This window comes from Chelonoidis abingdonii, chromosome 26 (assembly GCF_003597395.2).
Source record: "Chelonoidis abingdonii isolate Lonesome George chromosome 26, CheloAbing_2.0, whole genome shotgun sequence".
NCBI lineage: Eukaryota > Metazoa > Chordata > Testudines > Testudinidae > Chelonoidis > Chelonoidis abingdonii.
In genome coordinates this window covers 4,112,450-4,139,713 of record NC_133794.1, presented here as the reverse complement: position 1 = coordinate 4,139,713, position 27,264 = coordinate 4,112,450, and the positions used below count along the sequence as shown (strand labels likewise).

The following is a 27,264-nucleotide window of genomic DNA, read 5'->3' as shown; positions in this document are numbered from 1 at the left end:
CAGTTGGGAGTTGGCTGGGGGGACGGGACCGAGGCCTATGGGGGTGAGTAGTTGGGGGGGGTGAGCTGGGAGGAGGGGGCTGCTGTTCATGGGGATGGGATTCTGGGTGGGGAGGGGGGCTGTGCTGTGGCCCATGCGGGAAGCTCGCCCTGCAGCTGGGGGTGTGACCAGTGGGGAGTATTGGGGGTTTGCAGCCACATGGGAGGCAGGGGGAGCTCTTGGGGGAGGGGAGCAGCAAGGGGTGTGGTCCATGGAGAGATTCTGGGGGTGCGGGTGGCCCAGTGCGGGCTTCTTTTGGGAAGGGTACGAGGAGGTGGGGGGTGTCTCCTAGCTGCCCTAGCCAGCAGCACTCCCAGTCCTGTACAGGTGCATGGCTGGGCACCAGGATCCTCCAGGAACTCCTGGGTTCCAGGCCTGTTCTCTTCCCTTGCCAGCCTTTGGTGGGCGCTGGCTTTGGACATGGGACTCTGGCATTCCCAGAGAAGCTGCATTTCCAACCAGCTCCTATCAGCACCTCCTGCAAACTAGAAGCCAGAGAATCCCAGCTTGGGATTGGCCCCATGGGCTATTCCCAGGCCTTTGGACCTAGTCTGAAACACCCCAAGCAATGGGACTTCTCACGGTCTTCCTCAGGAAGACTACCCTGATACTCAGCCTACGCTGTGCTCAATTTCAGTCTTGCTCCACCCTAAACATTCCTCTCCCCTCTTGGTGTCTCCACCCTGAAGACACAGCTGTTTCCTGGGTGCTGTAGAAACACTTAATTAAATTGGAAGAGATCTGCCCAATGCTCAGAGCCATGTAAACTCAAAGGCCGGGTCTGCGCTAGCGCTTAATGTTGGCAAAACTTTTATCACTCCGTGGTGTGGAAACCCTCCCTCAGTTTTGCCCACGTAAGGGCTCAGTGCACTGCGCTCTGTCTGTGTCTCCCACCACCGTAGGTACCACCACTCCTTGGCTGGGTTTACTCTCTCCCGTCTCGGTCCAGCTGTGCCACTGAAAGCTTGTGCTGAAGCTGCAGAACAGCCCAGTTGGTGACCTGTGTCGTCGTAGGGGAAGGCCGTGTATTACACGCTCAGGGTGTGGGGGAGGGATTAGCACGTGCCTTTCTGGATGAAGGGCTTGACGCTGTGCCCCTCAAGTCATGGCATCCGACTCGGTGGGTCAGCCTGAAATGGCCAGGTCTCCAGCCTGGCATTTCCTCAGGAGCAACATTGGTGTTCCCCATGGGTGCTTGAGTTCAGTAACACCATGAAGAACTGTCCACAGCCCTGCAGTGGGAGGCAACTTTGAAAACTCCCCTCTGTCACAATGCCTGTCGAAACCTTGACACCAGCGAGGCGGCTGCTGTGCTGATGTGCTGCCTGTCATGCTGACTTGTCTGGTTTCCTCGGGCTTCCCTGTCCGTTTATATCCATCTCTCTTCTCTTCTCACACTTGGATTGGAAGCACTTTGGGGGCAAGGCCTGTCTTTTTTTTTTTTTTTGGTCTGTTTGTACAGCGCCTAGCGCGCTGGGGTCCTGATCCATGACTGGGGTACTGAATGCTACCATAATCCACCTAAACAATGTACAGCACCTTGCACACTGTGGTCTTGATCCAGGACTGAGACTCCTAGTTGCTACTGCAGTATAAATAAGGGCACTTCAATAGTTGGATAGACTGCAAAGCTAACTCCTTAAATAGCATAGTAGAAATGCCAGGCCGGAAGGAACCTCAAGAGGTCATCTAGTGCAACCACCCCCCGCCATGCTGAGATAGGGTTGAGTCTACCTAGCCCATCCCTGACAGGTTTGTTTTCTATTCAAATCAGGAGGAAGGGGGGACGTTCAGCCCCTGGGTGCCTGTTACCAGGGTAATGAGCTCTGTCTTCTGATTTTGAAGGAACATGAGCCGATCCCAGTGTATCACCCCACGCCGAGCCAGACCCGACTTGCCACGCAGCTAACGGAGGAAGAGCAGATCCGAATCGCCCAGCGGATCGGGCTGATACAGCACCTGCCCAAAGGGATATTCGATCCGGGCACAGAACCATCCGAAAAAAAAGTGAAAGAGTAAGTCCTTAGCGTCCGACTTTCGTTTCTTCTCTTAGCCCGGACTGAGCTGTGAGGGTTGACAGTTGTCGCCATAAAGCTGAACAATCCGCCCCAGTGCATTTAAACAGCCCGTAGAATTTACTGCCTAGGTTTGCAGTAACTCCAAAATTGTTATGGAAACTTTCCAGGCTTGGCAGAAAATCCACTCGCTCCTCGAGGGGAAAAAACTGACTAGCTCCTAGCCGGTGATATTACACAAGGCTGGATAACGGCTGCCTAGAATGGAAAGTCTTTGAAGACAAGGACTTGGTCCTTGTACCTCTTTGCTAGAGCAGCCAGCACGCAATTTGCCCTCTGCAAATATTTTTCTATCCAGTGGGCTGATCCCACTTCTTCCAAACAGCTTCACTTTATCTTCAAACCCTTCACCAAACATATCTGAGCCTCCATGAGAGCTACTGCTTGTTACCAGCAGAGTTCAGCTGGTATTTGAGAGAGCCTCCCATTGGGAGGCTGAGGTGGGAAGTAACCCGTTTTCTTCTGTTTCGAATAGGGCGATGGTTCTACTCTCTCAGTTGTCTCTCATAGAGCTTAAGGTCAGAAGGGACCTGAAATTCCGCTGACATGCCGCGGATTTTCGGCGGTGACATCTCTGGATGACGCAGCTTGTTGGCGGCATTTTGGCGGATACTCATCCACCGGCCAGTACACGGGTGCACTTAGGCGCCCCATCGGGCGCCATGGTACCTGCGGGCTCTGTGTTGGGGACCTCTGCTCTAGTCTCAGCTCCTGTATATTACAGGCCATTAAAGCATTTCAGTCGTCAGGAGACTGAACTCTGCTCCAGGCAGAGAACAGGCGAGAGATCAAGCTGCTGTCATGCCAGAGGCTCCTGCGCGCAGGCGGGGAATTGATTAGGTGACAGATGCCTAGATTTCAAATGCTTGAGGAGTTTTCCTGTATGGGTCAGGAAATCAAAGTGGAAAACTGCCCAGTCCGAAAGCCAGTGTGTTAAACTTACAGGTGTGTGAAAATGAAAATGGAAATCACTTTGCTGTCCTATCAGTTCGCCAACACCGTGAATGCTGGGTTCACCCTGCTCAGATGGCAGGGGCAAGCGGGGGGGTTGCTTCCACCTTCCTTGGAAGCAGCTGGTCCGGGGCGTGGTGGGAGGTAGAATATTGGTCGGATGCAGCCTTGCAGTGCCTGGCATCAAGTCCAGAGGCGTTTGATTGTACTCAGCTGTGTGCACTAAGTCACGACTCCTCCCTCAGAGCATGCCCAGGGGCATGCTGGGAGTCTCTGTATCAGGGTGGGCAAACTTTTTGGCCCAAGGGCCACATCGGGGTTTCAAAATTGTATGGAGGGCCGGGTAGGGAACGCTGTGTCTCCTGGCCCCCGCCCTCTATCCACCCCTCCCACGTCCTGCCCCTGACTGCCCCCCTCAGAACCCCCAACCCATCCAAACCCTCCTGCTTTTTGACCCCTAACTGCCCTCTGGGAACTCCACACCCTATCCAACCCCCCCTGCTCCCTGACTACCCTGCCCCCTATCCACACCCTTGCCCCAACAGGCCTCCTGGGACTCCTGTGCCTATCCAACCCCCCTGGTTCCCTGTCCACTGACTGCCCGCCCCCATGAACCACGGCCCCCCTGCTTCCTGACTGCCCCCCGGGACCCACCCACTCCCCACTCCCTTACCTTGCCAGAGCCAGCCATGCCGCCACAGTGCCTGGCAGGAGCGGCAGGCCAGAGCGCTGGCAGTGAGGTGAGGCTGTGGGGGTTGGGGGACAGCAGTGCAGGGGCCAGGGGCTAGCCTCCCCAGCCAGGATGGCCAGCCTGTGGGCTGTAGTTTGCCCACTTCTGCTCTGTATGCTGCTCTGGCAGAAGAAAGGGGCTTTTCTCTCTTCCCAGGGCTTGTGGGAAGCAGAGCATGAAGTAGAACAGCCCCAAGGCTGCTCCAGCTTAACAGTCCCTTAAACATAGGGGGTAACGCCCCCAGGGCAGGGATGGAGACAGTGGGGCCAGGGATCTCCCCTGCAGAAGGCGAGCTAACAGCACTTCCCCGCTCTCTGGCCATAGGTGTGTCATCTGCATGCTGGATTTCGTGTACGGAGACCCCATCCGGTTCCTGCCCTGCCTGCATATCTACCACGTGGACTGCATCGACGACTGGCTGATGCGCTCCTTCACCTGTCCCTCCTGCATGGAGCCGGTGGACGCTGCTCTGCTGGCCTCCTACGAGACGAATTGAGGCCAAGCGTCGTCGTCGTGGCCCACGCTAATGCTTCGAGGCTGGTGGTGCGGAGAGGTCGGTCGAGCTGCGAGGACTGGGGGCTTTTCGCTTTGCACACTCACGGGTTACACCAAAGACTCCGGCAAGGAACGCCAGCTCTGCTGCCTTGCGGATCGTTCAGAGCCGTTAGAACGTCGCTCCGACGAATGTCAGTTAAAAGCTGCCTCTTGCAATCTCTGTATTAGCGTGTCAGGCTGAGGTATGGAAAGTTCCCTTCCTGGGCCCTCCCAGAAAGCACCACCTGCCCATGCCATGCAGCCCCTCCGAGCATGGCCTGGCTGTGATGGGGACAGGGGGAAGGTGCTGTTAGGCTGCAGCCCCTTCGTGTGACGATATTAGCGTAACGCAGAAGTGAGAGAGAAATGGATGAGGTTAAATAAAAACAGGTGCTGATCCCCCTCCATTACAAACAGAAGGTGCAAGATCATAGAGGTGCTGGCAAGAGCCGCAGGCTTGCACTGCTCGACATCTAGTTTGGTTAGGGATTTTTTTTTGTTCATCTCTGCTTTAAATAGTCACAGCTCAGCTCCTTTAGCACCTGTTTTTTCCTTCCCCTGGGTGGCGGCAGCTGTGCTTAACCCCTCGGCTGACTGAAACCAAACCGCCCACCCCAAATGGGCTGGAATGATGAAAATAAGTCCCCGAGTGGGTCCCCACCCGCTGTTACTCAAACAGGGGTGCCTAGAAGCAACCTTAGTGGGTGACGTTAAATAGCAGCAGGACTCTGATTCTAGCACCACGAATGGCACCCCGTAAAGGCGCTAACCTTCGTGTCAATCTTGGGTTTGAGGAGGAATAAAACCAAACCCTGCTCATTTTCTCTCTCCTGCTTTAGAGATTATTCTCACCAATCAGACAATGTTTTAATATTCCAGCTGGCACATCTGCCTGAACAAAGCTATTTCCTGGAGGAATTTCTCCCACCCCCAGAAGGTTTTATAGTCCCCAAAATAAATTATTTCTATTAAGCCCAATCAGCTTGGCACAAGGTGGTTTTTATTGTGTCACAACTGAATGGCTTTAAATAACCGAATGCAGATTTCTTCCCTAGTGCTATTATAAGCATCTGCCAGGTAAAGGGCAGTTGCTTTTGATGAATTTTCTCCTTTTTGAAGGCAGGGCAGCAGTTCATTTGTTCCCTTTGAGGTTGCAACTTTAATATCAGTCACTAAACTCTACAACCTGCAGATTTGCCGCCTTAGCTGGCTCACAAGGCAATGAAGACTAATCAAAACTACGAGAGTAGAAAATTGGAAACAGAGGCCAAGTTTGCCCCACGAAATAGGAAGTTTTCTTTCGCATGATGGGAGCAGCAGGAGCTTCTCTTGTTGCCTTGAGACTTAAACCCACCCTAGCAAAGCCAGCTCGTTCGCCAGCTGTCAGATGCTGCTCATAGTGCAGGAATCGGCCCGGCCCACCAAGGGTTAGCACAATTTTTAGTGAGTTGCCAGTAGGACGGGCTGCCCTGTGCTCTGTTAGTGGCTCCCAGGCCAGAAGCGGGAAAGGGCTTTTCCAGTTACGTATTGTCCTTAACAAGGATTTAGTGCTTGAAAGTTAAGACTGATGTACATTGCGTTGGAAATGAATAATAAAATAGATTGCCTACGAGTGCTGGGCCGTGTGGCTTTCTAGGGGTTAAGCCTCTCGTACCGTTCAGCCTCGCGGCTTTGATTGCAGAGTATCTTATCGAGGCTGCTCACAGCACACGCCTCTGAAGGAGGGACATGGCAGCCCTAGGGCCAGGTGAGAAACCATACAACCCTGACAAGATGCAGCACTAGACTACATTTAAGACTCCTGTAGCCCTCTGTCATGACCACTTGCATCACCTCCTGCCCCATACAGGAGCAGATACAACCACTGTAATGGTTTGCTGGGGGACAGCAAAGTCCTTCATGCACCTGGAAATCAGTCCAGATAGCCAGGCCACATCACAGAGACAAGGGCAGTGCTGGCTGCTGAAATCGGATGTGCTTATAAGAACATAATGGCTGTACTGGGTCAGACCAAAGGTCCATCCAGCCCAGTACCCTGTCTACCGACAGTGGCCAATGCCAGGTGCCCCAGAAGGAGTGAACCTAACAAGTGATCTCTCTCCTGCCATCCATCTCCACCCTGTGACAAACAGGCAAGGGACACAATTCCTTACCCAGCCTGGCTAACAGACATTTATGGACTTAACCTCCATGAATTTATCCAGTTCTTTTAAACGCTGTTATAGTCCTAGTCTTCACAACCTCCTCAGGCAAGGAGTTCCACAAGTTGACTGTGCGTTGCATGAAGAAGAACTTCCTTTTATTTGTTTTAAACCTGCTACCTATTAATTTCATTGGGTGACCCCTAGTTCTTGTATTATGGGAATAAGTAAATAACTTTTCCTTATCCACTTTCTCCACAACACTCATGATTTTATAGACCTCTATCATATCCCCCCTTAGTCTCCTCTTTTCCAAGCTGAGGAGTCCTAGCCTCTTTAATCTTTCCTCAATGGGACCCCCTCCAAACCCCTAATCATTTTAGTTGCCCTTTTCTAGTGCCAGTATATCTTTGTTGAGATGAGACCACATCTGTACACTGTATTCGAGATGTGGGCGTACCATGGATTTATATAAGGGCAATAAGATATTCTCAGTCTTATTCTCTATCCCCTTTTTAATGATTCCTAACATCCTGTTTGCTTTTTTGACTGCCTCTGCGCACTGCGCGGACATCTTCAGAGAACTATCCACGATGACACCAAGATCTTTTTCCTGACTCGTTGTAGCTAAAGTAGCCCCCATCGTATTGTATGTATAGTTGGGGTTATTTTTTCCTAACGTGCATCACTTTACATTTATCCACATTAAATTTCATTTGCCATTTTGTTGCCCAATCACTTAGTTCTGTGAGTGCTTGTGGGAGATTTAACCTGGACCCAGGGTCTCTTCACCCAAAACTGCTACCCACCATCACAACTGGTTGCAGCAGCTGGGGGCTACCATCTCCTGCTGTATTTAACTTCCACCACATTAGGTGGGAGGGTGGTTCGGGACTGGGCCCTCCCGGGCCTGGTTAATTTTATTCCTCTAGCACTTGCTGATCCTTAGTGTGCTGGAGCATGGACCAGCATTCACTGTTCCTGGGACACTTCCCTAGAGAAGGTAAAGGAGAGTGAATTTACACTGACTCCCCTCTTGAGTCAAACTCTCCATATTTAGCTCCCCCCCGCACTCCTTGCAGGGCAGACGCTAGAGCACAAGACTAGCCATCAGGAAACAGGTTCAAGTCCTAGCTCTGCTAGTGCCATCCTGTGACTTCAGACAAGTCCTTTCCCAGCCCCCAGGGCCAGGACTGACTGGCCACATACAACAGGGCCCTTTGTCTTGGTTGAGGTCTCGAGGCTACCTGTCTACACTGCTGTTAACCTGGGGGGAGCGGTGCCTGGCTGTGTCCCCCCAGCACTGAACCACGTCCTCGCGGTTTCTGCACTCGCCTGGGTGTCTGGGGGCATAGCCCTGCGTTCTCTGGGATTATGGGAGAAACTCCCTTTTCTTCAGGGCAGAAAATTGGGGCAAGAGCATTGGAGGACAAGCAGCACCTGATACTTCAACCTGCATCCTCACTGGGTTCTAATCCACCTCCCCAGCCAGCTTAGCTAGCCTGGCCTTTAAACACCCTCAGACACTCCTATGGGACGGAAATGGGGTTTGGGAGGGTTCTAGGTTAATGGTGCCATCTAGACATAACCCCCAGTTACTTCCACAGCTCCTTCTACCCAGTGAGCTCAGAGCCCTTACCTCAGGAGATAGGTACCACCCTCTTTCTCCAGCAACAGCTCACTGTGCTCCCTTTACAGGGGCTGTACCTGTTAATGGCTTTATTGGCAGCAGACAGCTAATTACACAGGCAAAAGAGAAAGCAGAGACAGAAAACAAAGCAACACTTCCTGTGAAACAGACCTACTGACACAGCAGTACGTACAACAGGAGTTTATTTTAAAAAGCCAATCTTAAGAAAAAATTGTCAGTGATTCTGAGCTTGGCCCGTAAGAGTGATACAAAGAGGGATGAATCAGGTGGACAGGTCACAGCAGCTCCAAGGCCCCGCTGTCAACTTAAAGTCTTATGTCGGCTACGATACCCGCTCTAAGCCACAGGAGATTCATGTCACTCATCTCTACTGCTTAGGGGATCCAGCTTCCCCCTCCCACCCTGACTGGTAGAGAAGATACAGAAAACCATACACTTTCCCCAGCTCCTCACGGCAAGGGCCATCCATGGGGAAAATCTGGCTCCTAAAATATTCCAGGATTAATTAGCAGCTGCACTGCTCTACCTCAAAGCTGCTGCTAGATCAGAACATCTCCTGGTGCTGACTGAACAGGTGAGATGAGCCCACTGAAGGCAAGTGATTGAAAATGGCACAATGGGCCTGAGATTTAACCCAACTTGATCCCCCACTTGTTGGGGAAATAAAAGCCCAGAGCAGAGGCCCTCAGGCTAAAGCAGTGGGTTACAAGCTACAGGCCCTGCCGTTAAGCCATCACTTAATTACAGGTGGGTATTTAGTCTGAGATGGCCTCCACCTGGCAGATCTCGCTAGCAACATCTGCAGCCTTCACCACTGCCAACAGCTGGAGTTTAAGACTTCAGAGCACTGTAGAAACTCTCCTGCTGCTCCCAACTTTGAAGTATCTCACGAGTAGGGAAAAAAGCCAAGTTGAAATGACTTGGTCACAGCTGCAGCAAGCCAGGGGTTTGACTTCCAGCCAGCCCTATGGCTCATGTCACTCAGCCACTCTGATTTAGTGCAAGCCTCACCAGGAGGACGTGGCCCAGGCCTTGCCACAGTTGATTTGAGTCTTCAGTAGCAAGTTTTTACTGCTTCATCTGTTTCCCCTCCCTAGGCACATAATTAGACCATCTGCTGGTACCAAGTTTCAAGGTGCTTAGCTTACAGGAGTGACCAGAGGCCTCTTTCACTCAGATAGTTCTGAGAAACACCCCTCCCATTGCACAGGTAGCAACTGTGGGGATGCAGTCACAGGAGTTTGTTAGGCAGCCAGCGATCGGGCTGCCTGAAACGGCTGGAAGTTGTGTGAAGGAACTGGGAGAGAAACCAGCATCACAGAATAGATACATGGAAACCACTACGAGACAGTGACCCAGTAACCCTTGATTGGTCCTGGAAACGCTGAGACAGGTAACAGAGCAAAGGTATCGCGAGGAACCAATTGGGAACCCTCCAAGGCTGCAGGGAAGGTAGCACTGGCATCAAAGACACCCAACAAGGCAGGAGCAGCTTAAAAATATCCAAAGTCTTTAATGAGTAAATGCAACTGCGGCATCCACATTTACCTTTAATAATGGAGTTTGACGCCTGCCATCTACCGCCTACAATTTCTATTCAAAGAAGTTAGCTAGTATGAAGCTCAACTTGCTGAGACGGCTGGAGTCCTCGGAGGGTGAGAGGGAAGAGCAGGGGTGGTGGGACAGGTTCTTGGTTGTGTACGGATGTGGAAGCGAGTTGTATCACACGCGAGAGCTGGTGATTAGATTTTGCTTTGAGAGCTGCAGAAACACACAACATTGTTGGGATTCCACTACTTTGGATTCTTTTAAAAAAAAAGAAAAGCTACAACTAATTCAGAGTCCGTACTTCCCAGCAGGAACCAACAAAACCAAAACTAAGTAAACGACAGACTAATGAGAGTCTCGGTGTGCCTGGGTATATAAAAAACGTCTGTGGGAACCATCCACTGGAGCCAACGCTAGAAACAGCTGTGTTAAGTTCGCAGTGCCTAGCTACCCTCCTTCGCTGTTTTAAATAAGTATGTACAACAGAGCGTCCTCGTGGCCGTCAGCGGAAAGAAGGGCTATTTAACAAGGGGTCTCGTTTTGTCGTCATCGCTACACTGGTGGGCTTTGTATTTTTTCACTTCTGCCATGTATTTGGCCCAGGCATCTCCTTTACTTGTCAAAACCTGCAGAGAGAGAGGAGGGGAGGAGGGGCACTTCAAAGGCTGTGACGAAGGCGCACGCACTGAGTGGATTTCGTTTTCCAAGCGCTTTGTACTAATTCGCCACCTGCCAACATCCTTGCCAGATAGAGTAGCCTGTTATCCCAAACAGGGACACGGACAGGAAGACTTTTGCCCAAGGCCACAGCAAGCCAGTGGCAGGACTAGAAGCCAGGAATCTTAACTCCCAACTCTGATCGCTAGGCCCCACTCACCCCTCCCAGAGGGAAGGACAGAGCCGAAGAACCCGGATTCCCTGCCCCACCTCTGCTCTAAGCACCAGAGCCCCCTTCTCGTGCTGGGAATAGAACCCAGGAGACCTGGCATGCAAACTTCTGTTCTAATCCCACACATAGCTTGAAACTATTATACTGAAGCCCCGTTCACCACTGATAGCTTAAAGGGCAGACAAGTGACTCCCTGCAAATCTCCCACTGCATAGGACGTTGGTGTACTCTACAATGACCCACCCTGCCCTCAGCCCAGGGGTGGGATGGGATGGGATTATGGCAAGGTAGCACTGCAGATACTCTCTGCTTCCCAGGGCCACAGGAAACAGTGTAACTTGGAGCAGCTCAGAGGCTCTTCTAACTGGGGGCTTGTCTACACAGGGAAACAGCCTGGAACTGCCACGTTGGAAGTGGCTATCCACTAGGCAACACTGCCACTTACCTCCTCCTCAGTCTTTTGCTTCTTTGCTACCACTCCTGTCTTCAGGGCTAGTTTGTTGCCACCTCTCCGCTTGCCCACCTGGGTGAAGGGACAGAAGACTGCAACCGTTATACGAGCCCTGGCAGCTGCAAGGGTAATGTTGCCCACTATATAATGGAATAGGGAGTTCTTCAATTAGATCATCTTAACGCGTCACGCCTGTTCTTCAGAATAAAGCTGCCAAGCATTACCTGCAGCCTGCGCTCCCCAACACAGCCACAGATGCTAGGAGAAGACAAATGCACTTCCAACAGCTGGCTACCGACACACTGTTTGGTTTACTCCAAACGCAAGCAGATGCCAAGGGAATCGGAATCCTAACCCAGAGTTCTTCCTCATCCCAATATAAGCCATTACAGCAGGGCTGTCCCTCAAGGAAACTTCCCTTTTTCAAGCCCCACACATCCCCCTTCCACCACCTCAAATATGCCTTAGGTGGTTTCACCTACAGACGTCGGCAAGTCTCAGTAGGGGACACAGAGCATTGCACAGCCTAGCGCACGAAGCTCTCTACGCCTATCTGCTGTTAAACTGCTGCCCCATGTGCAGCAGCAATGTGGATATTTCATAGACCTGAGGAAGTGCTCTGGGCACTCTGGAAATCTCTGCAGAGAGTTTATAAAGCGAGTGGGGTATTATTATTATGCAATGATGTAAGTCGAGATTATGTGCATTCAGTAATTACCTAAGTAGGAATCAGGGGAAGACAAACATTTTGCATAAGAATAATTCTCTTCAAGAGTCAGTCAGGTTGCTGGGACTCCCAACCACAGCCTTGGGGAAACCCTGCTCCCGCTCACCGAAGTCTGAATCTGACTATTCAAAGGACTTTCAAGCAAGGCAAGATGCCATGAAATCCCTGCTTCCTCCTACCCCAAAAAAGGAGATCCCAGCTCCCCGTTTCAGCCAAGCTGCAATCGTACCGCAAGCCTTGGGTGACAGCCTATCTCCCTTGCTACCAGGCCCAACACATGCTAGGACTGTGACAGCACGGAGACAGCTCTATACCACAATGTGTGCGATTGGTGCTTCATAGCCAATTCATACACAACAAAGTAAACGGCAGGAAACCCTCCTCCGTGGCCTTCACACTTGGATTTCCATTCTCTAAAATCCCTGTTGATCCTGAGCTAGAGCAGGCAGAGGGAAAATGGCTTTTTGCTTCTCAGTGCTACCTGACACACAAACTGCAGACCGTTTTTCTCCACACAAGGGAGATCAGATTTGTGCCTCTATCACCACCCAGGTCTAGTTTTCAGAGATCTACTGTACCATGTTCAGACACTTGCTGGCCTGCACATGAAATCCAAGAACAGGGTTTAGTATCAGTAAATGTGCAAAATTCATCCCATGGGGTGGCTATATTCTATAAGGCAGTTAAACAGCTCTTGCTAAGTGGCATACAGTAAGGTGGTGTTCAACATGAAGGGAACAGAAAAACATAGCACCAAAGCCTGTCCTGAACGCCACAGAGCAGGCAGCTTTACCTTGGCTAGGGCCCGATTCAGCAAGGTACACAGGCACATGAAGAACTTTTTTGCCTATTAATAGCCTCATTAGAGAATAATGTTAATATCTTGATGAATCAAGGCCTATCCTATGCACTAAGCAGGCATCCGGATGGCCAGCAATACTACTGATTATGAAGGCTACGATTTTTTCAAAAGTCGTGGAAGTCAGATTCTGTGACTTCCAGCGACCTCCGTGACTGCCCGCTGTGGCGGCCGGGAGCTGCAGGGTCCCCCCACAGCTCCCTAACCGCTGTGGGCAGGACCCTGCAGCTGAGCGCCCATTTTGTCATGGATATTTTTGGTAGAAGTCATGAGTCACGGCTTCCATGAATTTTTCTTTATTGCCCGTGACTTTTACTAAATTTCTGACAGAAAAATCTTAGCTTTGATGACTAGTCAATGTACTCTACTAGGGGTTTCAAAGGGTGCTGTGAGTGACCAGCACTGCAGGAAGGAAGGGAGTATTAATAGCTGTGGAGGCCAGTTCTGAACTTTGAAGCCCAAAGCAGTTGAAGCTCTGCACCTGTTTAACATTTGCAAACACAACAGCAGTTTTTACCCACACCTATCACCACCTGTACAGCCGATAACACCTGTAGCATTATGTTATCTCACTCAGTTTATTGTCCCCATCCAGCCCCCGACAATTGTTTGACCTTTGCTGTAGCTGGCATAGCTCAAACTCTTGTGGGGACAGGGCCTAAGGTGTATTTAGCTCTGTCAGAGTTTGATAAGTGACCTGGATATTGTAACGGAAGGGCGGGGGATTTGCTTTAGTATCATTGCAATCTTCCAAAGTTACAGCTAACGAGCTCCCAAGCACAACAGGGGAACAGCACTAATAATGGTTAAGGAAGCACAACCGGGATGCAAGAGAGTTCCTTTGACATGTTACGGTGAAGAGTAGTCAATTAAGATGTAAAGATCCAGGGGTTTAAAAAAACTAATCAGCAAGACGTCTCTAAGAGGTAATTCCACTCGCATGCCAGGAAGTGAAAATGTCATTGCTGGAATAAAATTCTTCTGTAGCCCTAAAAAACTCTCCTTGGAAAGCAGCTTTGTCCAGAGCCTCTATTTTATAAATACCACAAGTATCAGCAATAGCTCATAGCATTTGTGGGCCCTTTACTGCTTCATTCTCTCAAATCTGTGAAGCAAGTGCAGGGAGCTGCAACTCTGGCCTGGGAGGAGTGGGGGTCATGCCTACCAGGTTCCAATCCAGCCTTGCTACTAGCCTGAGGTGGCTTTCGTCAGCTTGCAGCCTCTCTTCTCAGGGATAATACTTACCTCTAAGGAGCGCTCAGAATTAGCTACTTAGCACTGCAATGTTCTGAAGCATTATACAAACGCCAAGGATTTAGCAGCCACCTGATAAGGGGGCAGCCTTGATGAAGTACAAGTTCTAATAATGATTTCATTCCTCAATGGGCACTCAGAGCACACACCAGATCAGCTTGAGCCCAGGACTGGCCAATTAACTTCTACAGAAGGAACTTTTTGAGGACTCCAGCAATGAACATTTTCCCCTCTGGTCCTGGCACATGCGCACAGCCAAGTACACCGCTACCCCGATATAACACAAATTCAGATACAACGTGAAAAAGCAGTGCTGGGCCTGTGCACCCCAGCGCTTTCACCTATAACGCGGTAAGATTTTTTAGCTCCCAAGGACAGTGTTATATCGAGGAAGAGATGTAGTTGAAACTAATCCATGAGCTGGGGGGGGGGGGGGGGGGGGGGGGGGTGGGGGGGGGTGGGGGGGATGGAAAAGGATAACCTCTGTGCGATGCAGCCACAGCTTCTCCAAGAGACATCCCAGAGACCAATCAGGTTCGGGGCACCTACCACCAGGCATTGGAGAGAGGAAGAAATGCCACGGACAGGGACAGGGAGAGGGAGAGGAGGAAAGACTTTTCATGTGGGATGGAGGAGTTGCCTTCAGCGAGGGGGACTTGCCTCCTGGTGGGGGTGGAATAAGGACACCCAGTAAGGGGAAGGAGACCCCCATTATGGAAAGGCAACGAGGACAGGAAATATGGGTTTCCTCACATGCAGAGGGTTCTAAGCAGCAAGGGGATCAGGAACGGGGGGGAGAGGGGGGATAGCTCCCCACAAAGAGGGAGAAGGGAGGGAAGGCTGCAGGCCCAGAGAATAAGGAAGGGGAGGCTAGCAGGATCAGTAATCCAAGGAGTAGATAAATATCCAGGGGAAGAGATGTGCTAGAGAAAGGGAAGGAGAATGGAAGCTCCAGTGATGTGGCAGGTGTCCTGGGAAGGGAGGAGGAATTATACAGTAAGAGGAGGTGCCAGGGATTTGGGCACAGGCCCCCATGAGATGGGAAAGTTTGAGGCCCACAAGGCTGATAAAGGAGGGGGGGGGGTGAGGCCGTGGAGGAGAAAGAAGGTAAAGGTCTGGGGTGGGGAGAGAGCAGGGGGCCCTGGGACTGAGAGAAGAGTGATGGAAGCCAGAGAACAGGTGCGAAACCCACAGAGGAAAATGAATAGAAAGGCCAAAGGGGGTCAGGGTCTCTCGGGGACAGCGTGGGACTGGGGGTGTAGGAGGAAGAGAATGGTGAGCTGGTGGGGGAGGCCCCAGGGAAGATGGGGCAGCAGGATGGGGGTGCTGATATCAGGAAGAGGAGGGGGTGGGATTGGGAGGCACTGGAGGAAGAGGAAGGTAAGAGAATTGCAGCTGGCGAGCAGGGTAAGAGGAAGGCCTCAGGGGGAAGGGAGCACAGTGTGGGAGACTCCAGGAGAGTGAGAGGGCAGAGATTGTGCTGAGGCCAGGAAGCAGCGGGAGGGAAGCAGTGGGGGGGGGGCACAGAGGCCGGGGAGGGGTGTAGCAGTAGATGGGGTGGGAGAGGCCCCAGGGGTGGAGGATGGAGACTGTAGAGCAGAGGCCAGGGAGGAGTAGATGGGATGGGAGAGGCCGGAGGGGGGGAGACAGAGACTGGAGTGGGGGCGGAGGCCAGGGAGGGGGCAGGGGTACCTGGGATGGGCAGGGCCCCAGGGAACCGATAACAGAGACTGTGGAGTGGGGCAGGAGGAGGACCCGGAGTGCAGCGGCTGGATGGGGAACGGGGGGACGGAGGTGGGAGGGGCAGTGGGATGGGACAGGGGGGGTGGAGGCCGGGGGGGACAGGGTAGCTGGGATGTGAGGGGGGGGGGATAAAGGGGGAATGGAGACAGCGCGGGAGGGGGGGGGGGGAGGGGGTAGCTGGGATGGGAGGGAGGACGGCTGGTGGCGGGGGGGGGCAAAGGCGAGGACGGGGTGGCTGGAGCTGGGATGGGAAGGTGGGGGCGGGGGCTGGGAGGGAGTAACTGGTGGGAATAGGGAGTGGGGAGCGGGTAGTGGAAGATGACGGGGGGGGGGGGGTGGTGATGGGAGATGGAAGGGGGGGGCAGAGGCAAAGGGATGGGAGGGTAGTTGGGTGGGACAGGGGGGCGGAGGGGTAGTGTGGAATGGGGGCCGGGGCGGGATAGATTGGAGAGATTGAAGGAGTAGCTGGGATGGGAGGGCGGGCGGAGGGAGGCGGGGGTTGGAGGGGCTGGGTGGGACGGGGGGGGGCGGGGAGAGGGGGAGCTGGATGGGAACGGGGTGCGGAGGGGGGGGGAGCATGGATGGGCGGGGCGGGTAGCGGGTTAGAGACTATGGAGCCGGGGCGGGGCGGGGCGGGGCGGGTCCTTACGAAGTTGAGCGCGCTCCGTCTCTTTTTCCTCGGCGCCCCCGCTGCTGTCGCCAGCGGGACTCACCGGGCGCGCGGTCTCCCGTCCCCGTGCGGCGGCGCTCTCGGCCCTGGGCCGGCGCCTCCCGGCCCCGCTGCTCCGCCTCCATCTTGCGCTTGAAGAGCTCCAGGAAGCTGCCGTCGTTGGCGAAGATGTTGACGCCGCCCGGGCCCTGGGGAGCCGCCGCCGCCGCCCGTCCCCCTCGGGCCGCCATCTTGTCCGCGGAGACCGCCGCCGCGCCCCGGGGGGTGCCGGGAAAAGCCAGCGCCGGCCGCGGGGCACGACGGGACAAGCCCCAGCCCCAGGGGGTGTCGGGAGAGCGAGCGCTTTGCTGGCGCAAGGCACGCTGGGAGTGCGAGAGCGGCCCCGTCGGGACGCTGGTCCCGCACGCGCTCAGCGGGAATGGCAGGTACCGGGACCAATGGGCGGCCAGAGCGTGTGATCCTCGAGTCCAATCAGGGGCCTTTTGGACGGAAGTGAGGCTGGCTGCGCCCCTAATCCAACGAACCAATCACCGCCCTTCTCTTTAGCCCAATCACGTCAGGTGGCTGCCATAGGGACCAATCAGATGAGGCGAAGGGGCAGAACTTTTCTGAGCAAATCAGGGTGGGCGGGCTTCCTGAGTGACCCAATCAGATGATGAGGGGGCGTGGTCGGACGGTACCATTGCTGTGGATTGCGGGGTCAGTACCGCGAGTGACGGGGTAGGGCGGCACAGCCCTGTCCTCTGTCAGTGCGTCTTCGTTCTGCGCTTCCTCCCTCCGCGAATGGTCTGGCCCAGGACCGAGTCACGTGAGCCGGTTCCAAGATGGCGACGGCGGCGGGGCCCGGCTGGGGGCCGGAGGCGGACGAGTTCGAGGACGCCCCCGATGTGGAACCGCTAGAGCCGACGCTGAGCAACATCATCGAGCAGCGGAGCCTCAAGTGGATCTTCGTGGGGGGGAAGGGAGGAGTGGGCAAAACCACCTGCAGGTGAGGGGGGGCCGAGAGCGCGCGTGGCGGTACCACTGTGGGGGAAGAAGGGGTGGCAAGGCCATCGGGAGGGGTTGGGATGTACCATTATGTAGGGGGATGAGGAGCGGTTGGGGGCGTGGCAAGGCCACCTGAAGGCGTTGGGAAGTACCATTATGTAGGGAGAAGGGGGAGTGGTCGGGATGAGCCATTACGTTGGAGAGGGGGGTGACGGTTGGGACAGGCAAGGCCACTAGGAGGGGTTGGATGTACCATCATGCGGGGGGCGGGGAGTAGGCGAGGGCCAATTAGAATGTACCATCACCGTACACCATCTGTCGGCGAGAAGGGTTGGGATGTACCATTGTGTGCGGGAAGGGCATGGGATTTACCACTAGTAAGGGGAGCAGCGGTGAGATCATGTGCAGGGGTTGGGATGTGCTATTATAGCGAGGTTGGCGGTGCTGTTACTATGGAGTAGGGGGCAGAGCGTGGCCACCTGTAGATAAGGTTGGGTGGAATGTACCATATTTGTGGATGCGGGGGGACAACTTGTGAAGGTGCTTGGGGCTATACCATTGCACCAAGGAAGAGGTGGCTTCCACTGGTGCGCCTGGTATGTACCATTATGCTGGGGGTGAGAAATAGGAGAACAGAGTTTATTTGTAGGGGAGCTGGAATCTACCATTGCACCTGTGGGGAAGAGGTGAAAGCAGCCCCTGTCCCCATACATCACGCCTCGCCCCCTCCAGCCCCATGGATTTTCCATAGCTGGTTCCCTTTTCATACCCACTGACTTGTCCCCCACAGCTGCAGCCTGGCCGTGCAGCTGTCGAAGGTGCGTGAGAGCGTCCTCATCATCTCCACCGACCCGGCCCACAACATCTCCGATGCCTTCGACCAGAAATTCTCCAAGGTCCCCACAAAAGTCAAGGGCTATGATAACCTGTTTGCAATGGTGAGTTAGGGCTGGGGGCGGTGAGGGGGAGGAGAGGAAGGGGGAAGGGGGTGGGTTTCCAAGGGCTCATTCTGATGTGTGCAGGGCTGGAGCTGAGTCTCTCAGCGCTTGCAGTGACAGACCCAGAAGTCCTGCTTCCAAGCTGCCTGTTTTAACCACGTGATCAAGCTTTTTCTTAGATCTGGAAAGAAAGGGGAAGAGTCCTGACTCAGTTTCCTTTGGTCCAGCCTTTAGCTCCCACTTCCCTTCCAGAGCCAAGAGTTAGAGTCCTGACTCCTAGCGCCCCCCCCCCCCCCCCACTAGACCCCACTCTTAAAGCAGGGAATAAAACCCAGGAGTCCTGGCTCCTAGTGCTCCTTGCTCTAACCACCAGACCCCACTCCCCTTCCAGGGCAGAGAATCGAACCCAGAAGGCCTGGTTCCTAGCCCCTGTTCTAACCCATCAGGCATTCTGAAATGTGTCTGTCTCCCTTCTGTCATGCTCTCGTGTGGAAGGCAAGAGCTGGTGCTGAGCCAATGAGTCTCGTATTGAGTGGCCATCACTGTCCAAACTTCCCTGAACCCTTGCCCCCTTCTCCTCCCTTCCCCCAGGAGATTGACCCCAGCCTGGGGGTGGCTGAGCTCCCGGATGAGTTCTTCGAGGAGGACAACATGCTGAGTATGGGCAAGAAGATGATGCAGGAGGCCATGAGCGCCTTCCCCGGCATCGATGAAGCCATGAGCTATGCGGAGGTGATGAGGTGAGCTCAGCAGCCTGGCACTGGCCCATGATACTTGCCTGAAGCGATTGTGGATGTTGGGATAGCTCTGACAAAAGGGTGACAAGGACAAGCCACCTATCACAGGGGAGGAGAGGTTGGGATGTACCATTATGGGGGGAAAGGAGAAGGGTTGGGTATGTTGTAAAGGCAGGGAATGAGACCACCTAGAGACAAGGCTCACTAGAATGTACCATTACAGCACCGTGGCTGGGAATGAGACCATCGGTAGGTGGGACAGGACTGTCTTCTGGATAGGTTCTTACACTGCACTTGTCACTGGTCCTTGCATCTTCCTGTAGTGCATTAAGCAATGTGGCTGCACATCTGTCACGTGGGGATGGGATGGGGTGTGTAAGACTATCAGCAAGGGGGTGGGGTGTACCATTATAGTCAGAAGAGGGCTATATGTCTTCAGGGTGGGTACATTTTCCCCCCCACCCCCATGGCTTTGTGCTCAGGCCTGTGACTCTGCGTGTGCAGCTGTTGACAGGGTCAGAGGCATGACCTAACGGACAGGGCATAAACTCAAGACCTCTATTTGGTTCACAGCTCTGCCCGAGGCTCCTGCTGGGGCTATGGGCTAGTGGCTGTGGCTGATAGGGCCTCAGTTCCTCAACTGTAAAGCGGAGCTAAGGGCATTTCCCTTGTCCCTCTCTTCTGTTTGCACTGCGACCTCTTCGGGGCCCGGCACAGTGGGACCCCTCCAGGCTTGATTATAATATTACAATTATTGAGAACAATCACAGAGGCTTCTCAGCGCAGCATTTGGAAACGTAAACCGAGCAGAAGCAGAACTCGTTCCCCCTCCACACCACATAGTTCATGGGAATGAAATTCGAGGTAGCCAATCCCAGTCCAGATCCACCCCCATCTGACAGCTGATTGGCCCCAGGAGACAGGAATTGGGTGGCTCACAGTTCTGGGAATAGATGTCACAAAATCCACCCACTGCACTTGACATCATTGTGCCAATTCGTGCCAAGCATGGAATGGACCACAGGGTGAACTCCCCTCTAGGGCAGGGTGCCACTGCTCTGCCTGGGGTGGGGGCGGGGGGCTGTCTAGGGGACTTAGTTATCCAGGTGTGAGTTCATTACAGTGGTGGTGGAGAGGGGGTGTTGAGAACAAGCCTCTCCCCTGCACGTGGAAGAGAACTCTAGGCTGTACCATTACAGTCAGAGAGGGGAACAAGACCAGTTTCAGGTGAGGGGGCGCTTTGGGATATACCATTTCAACAGGAGGCTTCTGGGATGTATCAGCCCCTTGCGGGGACAGGGGACAAGACCACCTATGGAGGTGGGATGTTCTGGGATGTGCCATTACAGAGGGGTGCTCTGGGATATACCATTACCACCTCCAATGGTGTAGGGGGGAGGAAGGAGCCCTCTGGTATATACCATAACAGCCAGCCAGGGAGGGGGGAGACTGTCACCTTTCACCAGCACTAGGAAGAAGGGAAGGGGGGCACTCCAGATTATTGTGGGAATGAGATGTGGGGGGTGCTAATGTCTGTCTGGCACATACAGGCTGGTGAAGGGGATGAATTTCTCCGTGGTGGTGTTTGACACAGCCCCCACTGGGCACACCCTGCGACTGCTCAACTTCCCCACTATCGTGGAGCGGGGCCTGGGCCGCCTGATGCAGATTAAGAACCAGATCAGCCCCTTCATATCTCAGGTAAGTGGGGAAGGGAGCTGAGGAGCCAGTCGCTAGCTTGGGCTTTTGCGTGGTTCTTCTCTGCGAGTAGCTTGGGCTAGACAGTAGACTGGGTCCTGGCGTGCAGCACTCGATTGCGCTGGCCTGGGTCCTGGCGTGCAGCACTCAGCGGCTCTGATCTGGCCTGGGTCCTCATGGGTAAGGCTCTGTATCCCTCTGGCGTAGGTCAGGTTGGGCTTGGCTGGGGCTATGGGACACCCTGTCCTGGGGTCCAGCTGGCTGAGCATACCATGGGACTGCATCCAGCCCAAAGTGTTGGGCTCAGAGCGCTAGGCACTGGCTGGCTCTCTTAGCTGAACTGTGGTATTGCATCCCATCCCTCTCCAGATGTGTAACATGCTTGGCCTGGGGGACATGAACGCCGACCAGCTGGCCTCCAAGCTGGAGGAGACCCTCCCTGTCATCCGGTCAGTGAGCGAGCAGTTCAAAGACCCGGTAAGAACTCAACAAGGGGGTAAGTGACGGGTCCGTCGTTGCCTCTTTTGGCTGAGGCCAGCCCCCGCGCAGAATGCAGTGAAGGTTGGGGGCACGTCGTGCTTGGACACTGTCACAATTAGTATCTGTCTGTATTCCAGTAGCACCCAGAGGCCCCGACCCGGGCCTCATCGTCCTGGGTCCTACGCTCCTAGATCCTAAGACTAGAAGGGAGCAGTGCGATCATCTAGGCCAGGGGCTCTCAAACTTCATTGCTCCATGACCCCCTTCTGACAGCAAAATTTACTGCCTGACCCCAGGAGGCGAGACCAAGCCTGAACCCACTCAGGCCCCACCAACCTGGGGAGGAGGGGGCCAGGGCTTGGGCTCTGACCCTGTGCCCCAGCAAATCTAAGCCAGCCCTGGTGACCCCGTTAAAATGGGGCCTTGACCCACAGTTTGAGAACCACTGATTAGTCTGACTTCTTGTAGGGCACCAGCCTGAATTCATTCCTGTCTGAACTAGAGCAGAAAACCAACCAGTCAGGACTTAAAAATTGCCAGTGACAGAGGATGCACCAGAGCCCTTATTAAGTTTTTCCAATGGTAAATTACCCTCCCTCCCCCACCTTTCCATGTGAATTGGTCTAGCTTCAGTGACCACCTGTTGGAATTTCTCGGGCAGCTCAGTCGAGCAGACGAAGCTCTATTATCTGTTCCCCAGGGAGGTACTTGCAGCCTGGGATCAGGTCACCCCAAACTTTCTTCTTAAGCTAAACAGACTCACTCCTCGAGGCCAGCACCATGGGGCATGATTTCCACCCCTCTTCTCTCATGGCTGCTCTCTGAAAGGTAGTGAAGCGCCTACAGGTTAAGGCCCTTTACCTGCCTAAGTTCTTACCTGGCTCTCATGGCCTGGGCTTGTCTACACTTGAGAGTTAACCAGGATTAACATAGGGTTGATGACCTCCTTGTTCCTGTGTGGCTGAACCCACTTTGCAATCTGTTGTGATGGACTTGGATCCAATCTTCACAGCACCCCTGTGAGGAAGGGGGGAAGCACCCGCCCCATTTTCACGTGAGGCCCAGAGAGGGTTAAATGATTTGCCCGGGGCTCTGTGGCAGACCGGGGGGGTGGGGATCTAGGCACTGGAGTCCCAGAGCAGTCTACACCCAAAACATAGAACTAGCTATGTCACACAGGGCTATGAAAATGTCACACCCTGAGCACTTCTTCCATTGACCCGGCTACTTCCTCCCGGAGAGGTGGATTTCCTACGTCAAGGGGGGAGAACTTCTTCAAGTGTTAGTAGCCAGGGTTGGGTAGAAAGGGGCGGGATCTTTTCAGTTGGGATGGCAACATTCCTGCAGCACCTGCCACCCAGACATCTCAGCAGCCCATTGGTGCTCTTGACGTGTGCTTTCCCCTCCCGTTGGGACAGTGAAATTGGGTGGGTCCATTTGACCCTCTCGTTTGGTCAATTTCTAGTTCTCTGGCACTAGCCCAAGGCTGTTTGTGTTGAGAAAGGTGCCCTGTCTGGTTTTTAGTACAAACTGGAGTCTGACAGAGTTGAAATGTTAATTGACAAGGAGCCCTGGGGGAAGACTGCAGGCCTGATTCCTGGTCCCTTGGTTCTTGCACATGGGGCAGGGATGAAGGACCCGCCTTCAGGTTACTTTTGTTCTCCCTGCATTCTTGGAGGCACTGCTGGTGCAAGTTAGACCAGCCTCGAGGCTGCTCTAGTTTGTGCGGTGATTTCTGTGGGCCCCAGGAAGCAGAGCGTAGCTATAGGGCATAGGGTTGCCAATTTTGGTTGGATGTATTCCTGGAGATTTCATCACATGACAGAACTGTTAATTCAAAACTAATCTTAATTCCTGGAGACTCCAGGCCAATCCGGGAGGGTTGGCAACCTAATAAGGCAGCGTACCTCATCCAGCCCCCCGACTTACACAGGGGTGTGCATGGGTGGGAGGATGAGCTTCTATATTTTCTAAGGCCCCCTTTGGGCTGCTCCAGCAGTGTCAGGGCTGGTATTGCTAACGCTTCGAGCCATAGTGAGCCCAGCCCCACCAGTCCCTTCACATTCCTGCAAAGCTGCTGTGGAATTCGCTGCCACGGGGGAACCTTCCTGTCTGCCTTGAAAAGCAAAGGGCTGGGTGCAGGCCAGGCCCCAGTGACTTTTTGCCCATTAACACTGTTGCTCCTGGCTCTGGATGCTGCAGGGCAGACCCTGATTGCCCACGGAGGGGCAGGCAGGAATTCCTTCTCCCTACCCCCACATCTGCACCCTTCTCTGATTTAACCTCTTCACATAGCTCAGTGGCAGGGGAGGGGGCAGGGCAGTTCAGACCCCCCCACGCAGCTAGAGGAATCGGTGGGTCCCAGCCTGGGAGCGGGGCTGGGACAGGGGGCTGGGTGGGCCCGTTGAGCTCATCCTGCCTGAGAAAGCTCTTAGCTTTTAAAAGCGACGGAGTGTATTTAGTTGGTAGCGCCCAGGGTGCTGGCTGCTGGACAGACACAGGACAGACGGCCCCCACCCCAAAGAACTTCCCAGCCAAGCATAAGAAAAGATCATTTGAAATCTGCTCTTAGGCTCTGCTGGCCTTGGCTTGGGAGCCTGCCTGGCTGTTAAGTTCCTGTAACAAACACTTCACTTCCTGTGTGTTGTTTCCTGCCCAGGGCTCCATCAGTGACATGGGTTTGGGGAGAAGGTTCCATACAGGTCAGTGGGGTGAGAACCTCACTAGCATTGTCCTTTGTCTCCCTTGGGAAGGGAGCCTGGTCTAGTGGGTAGAGCAGAGGGGACTCCTGGGTTCTGTCCCCAGCCAGGGGAGGTGAGTAAGGTTCAGTGGTTAGAGCAGGGAGTGCTGGGAGCCAGGACTCCTGGGTTCTATCCCCAGCTCTGCCATTGATGTGCTGTGTGATCCTAGGCAGATCTCTTCCATTCGTGGTTGCGGGGGCTAACACACACACACATACCCCGCTGGGGTGGGGGTCCTGGAAGGGCCCTGGGAGCAGAGTAACGGTGTCACCCCCTCGCCCGGCAGGAGCAGACCACCTTCATCTGCGTCTGCATCGCTGAGTTCCTGTCGCTCTACGAGACGGAGCGCCTCATCCAGGAGCTGGCCAAGTGCAGGATCGACACCCACAACATCATCGTCAACCAGCTGGTATTCCCGGACCCGGAGAAGCCCTGCAAGATGTGCGAGGCCCGGCACAAGATCCAGTCCAAATATCTCGACCAGGTAGGGAGGGGGCTGGGCAGCTGCCCCCTGGACCCACCCTTCTGGGTTCCCCCTGCCCCTGCGCTGGGCTGCTCCCCCTCACCCTGCCCCTTCCCCAAGGTGGCTGCTCTGTGCACCTTCCAGCTTCTCCAGCTCCACCCCCAGGGGCTGAACTAGGCTCCTTCTCTGGCATGGGGAGCTGAGATCAGTGGGCACAGATGTGTCCCCGTGGGCCAGAACCCCCCTTTGTTACAGCTTCCGGTGGCTCCTGGAACCCAGGCATCTGCCAGCCCAGCCCTGGGGGCCTTAACCCGACCTGCTGCCATGTGAGACCCGGCCCTGGCGTAGCAGCTCAGCCCTCTACCCTGATCCAGCCTCCAGCTCCGCTGGCCAGTGCCAGCGTGTGACACAGCTTATCGGGCCTCCGCCCGGCCCCGAGCCCCTTGAGCAGAGAGACCAACGGCCGAAGGGGCCCGCAGAGCCTGCACCGCCTCTGGGGTGGAGGAGGAGGTGGTGCTCCCCGGGAGGCTGGTTCTCTCTCGCCTCTCCCCACCCCCTGCAGATGGAGGATCTGTACGAAGACTTCCACATCGTCAAGCTGCCGCTGCTGCCCCACGAGGTGCGAGGAGCCGACAAAGTCAACACCTTCTCCAGCCTCCTCCTGGAGCCCTACAAGCCGCCCAGCGCCAAATAGGCCCGCGCGGCCGCTGCTCCGGTCTGGATCGTTTCACTTCGTCGGCTACACACCCGGACCCCACCCCTGCAGAGCACAATCCTTCCTGCCCTGTCTGTCACGTGGTGGGGAGGCTTGCAGTCAGCAGGGGTGGGGGTCGTATTTATTTCCCCTTCCAAGGAGGGGCAGGATCTCTCTGCCGCAGGCAGAATACTGGTTTCCCCCCCCCCCCCGCGCCCCGGCTTTAAAACATCCCCCCCAGTAGTCTCAAGGCTGCATTAAAAACCAGCAATCGCCATGTTCTTCTCCCCCTTCCCTTCCGTAGGGGGCTGCGCCACTACAGGTCACTTGATGGGTCCCTCGTCTCTCCCCTGCCCTCTTTCTCCCAGTGTGCTCTGCTGCTCCCCCCCCCCCTCGGTGGAGGGGGTTCTCCGGACACTGGGAGGCAGAGGGGGCTCTGCCAGGTGTTGTACAAAGCCGAGGCCCTGAAGCTTAAGGAAAAACATTGTAAATAATAATAATTAAAAAAACAAAGTAGAGGAAAGTCCAGCTGTGGGGTGTTCTTGGGGGGAGGGGCTGGGACTTCCCGTGGGTGGGCGAGGGGCTGCATATGGGAGTGGGGTGCCCCTTGGCCCAGCTCAAAGCAGAGGCGGGTGGCAGCAGGGAGCCCTCTACATAGCACAGCCCACGTGGCTTCCTGCAGGGTGGTCGCTCTGCTGTGTGGGGAACTCGAGCCTTGATTTGGAGGCAGTACGGTGTAGGGGTTAGAGCAGGGGGGTGGGGTGAGGGCTCCCTGGTTCTGGTCCCAGCTTGGAGCAGTGTGGGGTCTAGTGAGTGGTTAGTGCAGGGACACGGGGAGTCAGGGCTCCTGAGTTCTCTCGCTCCCCTCTCTGTGCTAGCCAATGTAGTGTGGGGGAGTTGCGGGGGGGGAAGGACAGTCAGCCCTATATGGGTGCGCTTGCTCTATTGACAAAGGGGCTGGCGGGAATGGAGCCCAGAAGGGAGAGGAAACCAACCCTTGGGACCGGAGGGGGGGAGCAGGGCCGGATTCTCAGTCCCTCCATCCTTGCATGTGGGCTGAGGAGGGGAGGGCTTTCTTGGCATCCCCTGTATTCTGGGCCCAGCATCAGTTAGAGCAGCCTCTGGGCTGCTCTACCTCTCGCTCTGCACCCCCTGCCTCCTGTGGTGCAGAGCCGGCCATACCCTTCCACCATGCTGGCTGCCGGGGGCGCAGCTACGTGCACCTACCTTATGACTCCTGCAGTGTCCTGCACAGTAGTACTAGGAGCTGGCAGCTTCTGGGCTCAGGCCCTGGGACAGGAAGCCTTTGCCCAGCATGGGGCAGCTTCCTCCAGCATGGAGGGGGATGCAGCTTCCTATTCGGGCCTGGCTGAGGCAGGTTGGTGCCCTCAAACGTGTGGCCCCCGCGCTCCCTGTACCGTGAGAGCGCCAGTCCTCAGCGGGGGAGCCTCTCTCCCCACTCGAGGCAGCGAGGTGCTAGTCAGGAGACCAGGCCCACCCCCTGCAATGGCTGCGAATGTGGAGCGAGCCAAGGGGCCGCTGGGCCCCTCAGGGCTCCGGTTCCCTGCCAACCCCTGCACTGCAGCCTGCGCCCACCTCAGTCTTCATGGCTGGGGGCTGCCTAGAGCCCCCAGATCTCTTATGGGGACTGCCCCCAGAAAATCCCTCCCCCCTCCATGAGTTTGGTGACCTGTTCCTTCCCTGAGGCCAGTGGGAGCAAAGCCCTTGCTGAAGGGGGGCTGTCAGACTGGGGTGACCCCTGGCTTGAATCCAGCCCCCTGTCAGTTGCCTCTGCTTGGTGAAATTGGGCCCGGGGGAGGGGGGGTGGAGGCTGGTATTAAACGGTGCTTGGCTGGGGGCTTCCCCCATGTCCCATCTCTGCTCTCCAGCCCTACCTGGGCACTGGGGAAGGGGATCAAGCACCTGCCTCTCCCGATTCCTTCCCAGCCGCCTGAGGCTCTGCCGGGAATCTGGAGGGGGGATTGCACCAGCCTTGTCTCGAGGGGCTTCGGTCCTGTGGATCAAAGCCAACAGCAGGAGGCAGGACTCCTGGATTCTATCATCAGCCGGGGGGAGTGGGGACTAGTGGTTAGAGCGGGGGGGCTGGGAGCCAGGACTCCTGGGTTCTATCCCCAGGTCTGGGTGCAGAGTGGGGACTAGTGGCTAGATCTGGGAGCCAGGACTCCTGGGTTCTATCCCCAGGTCTGGGTGCAGAGTGGGGACTAGTGGTTAGATCTGGGAGCCAGGACTCCTGGGTTCTATCC

General features: G+C 55.0%; 3 protein-coding genes across 3 annotated transcripts in view; 2 read left to right on the top strand and 1 right to left on the bottom strand.

Moving 5' to 3' along the window:
- The window catches only part of LOC116817758 (RING finger protein 11-like), a 7,334-nt gene extending 1,393 nt beyond the window's left edge, over positions 1-5,941 (top strand). Inside the window, exons 2-3 of the mRNA XM_032768183.2 lie at positions 1,885-2,054; positions 4,120-5,941. Of these exons, the coding sequence (XP_032624074.1) occupies positions 1,885-2,054; positions 4,120-4,291 (342 nt within the window). The 3' untranslated portion in view covers positions 4,292-5,941. The remainder of the gene's footprint in view (positions 1-1,884; positions 2,055-4,119) is intronic.
- Positions 5,942-9,610: 3,669 nt separating this feature from the next.
- On the bottom strand, positions 9,611-16,806 carry TRIR (telomerase RNA component interacting RNase). The gene is made up of 4 exons (XM_032768185.2): positions 16,242-16,806; positions 11,545-11,548; positions 11,004-11,081; positions 9,611-10,295 (listed from the first exon to the last, which is right to left on the bottom strand). The coding sequence occupies exons 1-4, from the start codon at positions 16,490-16,492 to the stop codon at positions 10,188-10,190; spliced, it is 441 nt and encodes a 146-aa protein (XP_032624076.1). The 5' UTR covers positions 16,493-16,806; the 3' UTR covers positions 9,611-10,187.
- Positions 16,807-16,948: 142 nt separating this feature from the next.
- GET3 (guided entry of tail-anchored proteins factor 3, ATPase) lies at positions 16,949-25,513 on the top strand. The gene is made up of 7 exons (XM_032768182.2): positions 16,949-17,250; positions 18,040-18,187; positions 18,779-18,927; positions 20,475-20,625; positions 20,992-21,099; positions 24,130-24,327; positions 24,869-25,513. Exons 1-7 carry the CDS (start codon positions 17,087-17,089, stop codon positions 24,998-25,000), a joined length of 1,050 nt encoding a protein of 349 aa, XP_032624073.1. The 5' UTR covers positions 16,949-17,086; the 3' UTR covers positions 25,001-25,513.
- Positions 25,514-27,264: the final 1,751 nt, after the last annotated feature.

Coding starts and splice junctions, on each gene's coding strand:
- TRIR (XM_032768185.2), bottom strand. CDS start 16,492: ATGGCGGCCCGAGGGGGACGGGCGGCGGCGGCGGCTCCCCAGGGCCCG. Junction 10,296..11,003: donor AGCAAAAGACTGAGGAGGAG/GTAAGTGGCAGT, acceptor CTCTCTCTGCAG/GTTTTGACAAGTAAAGGAGA.
- GET3 (XM_032768182.2), top strand. CDS start 17,087: ATGGCGACGGCGGCGGGGCCCGGCTGGGGGCCGGAGGCGGACGAGTTC. Junction 18,188..18,778: donor ATGATAACCTGTTTGCAATG/GTGAGTTAGGGC, acceptor CCCTTCCCCCAG/GAGATTGACCCCAGCCTGGG. Junction 18,928..20,474: donor AGCTATGCGGAGGTGATGAG/GTGAGCTCAGCA, acceptor TGGCACATACAG/GCTGGTGAAGGGGATGAATT.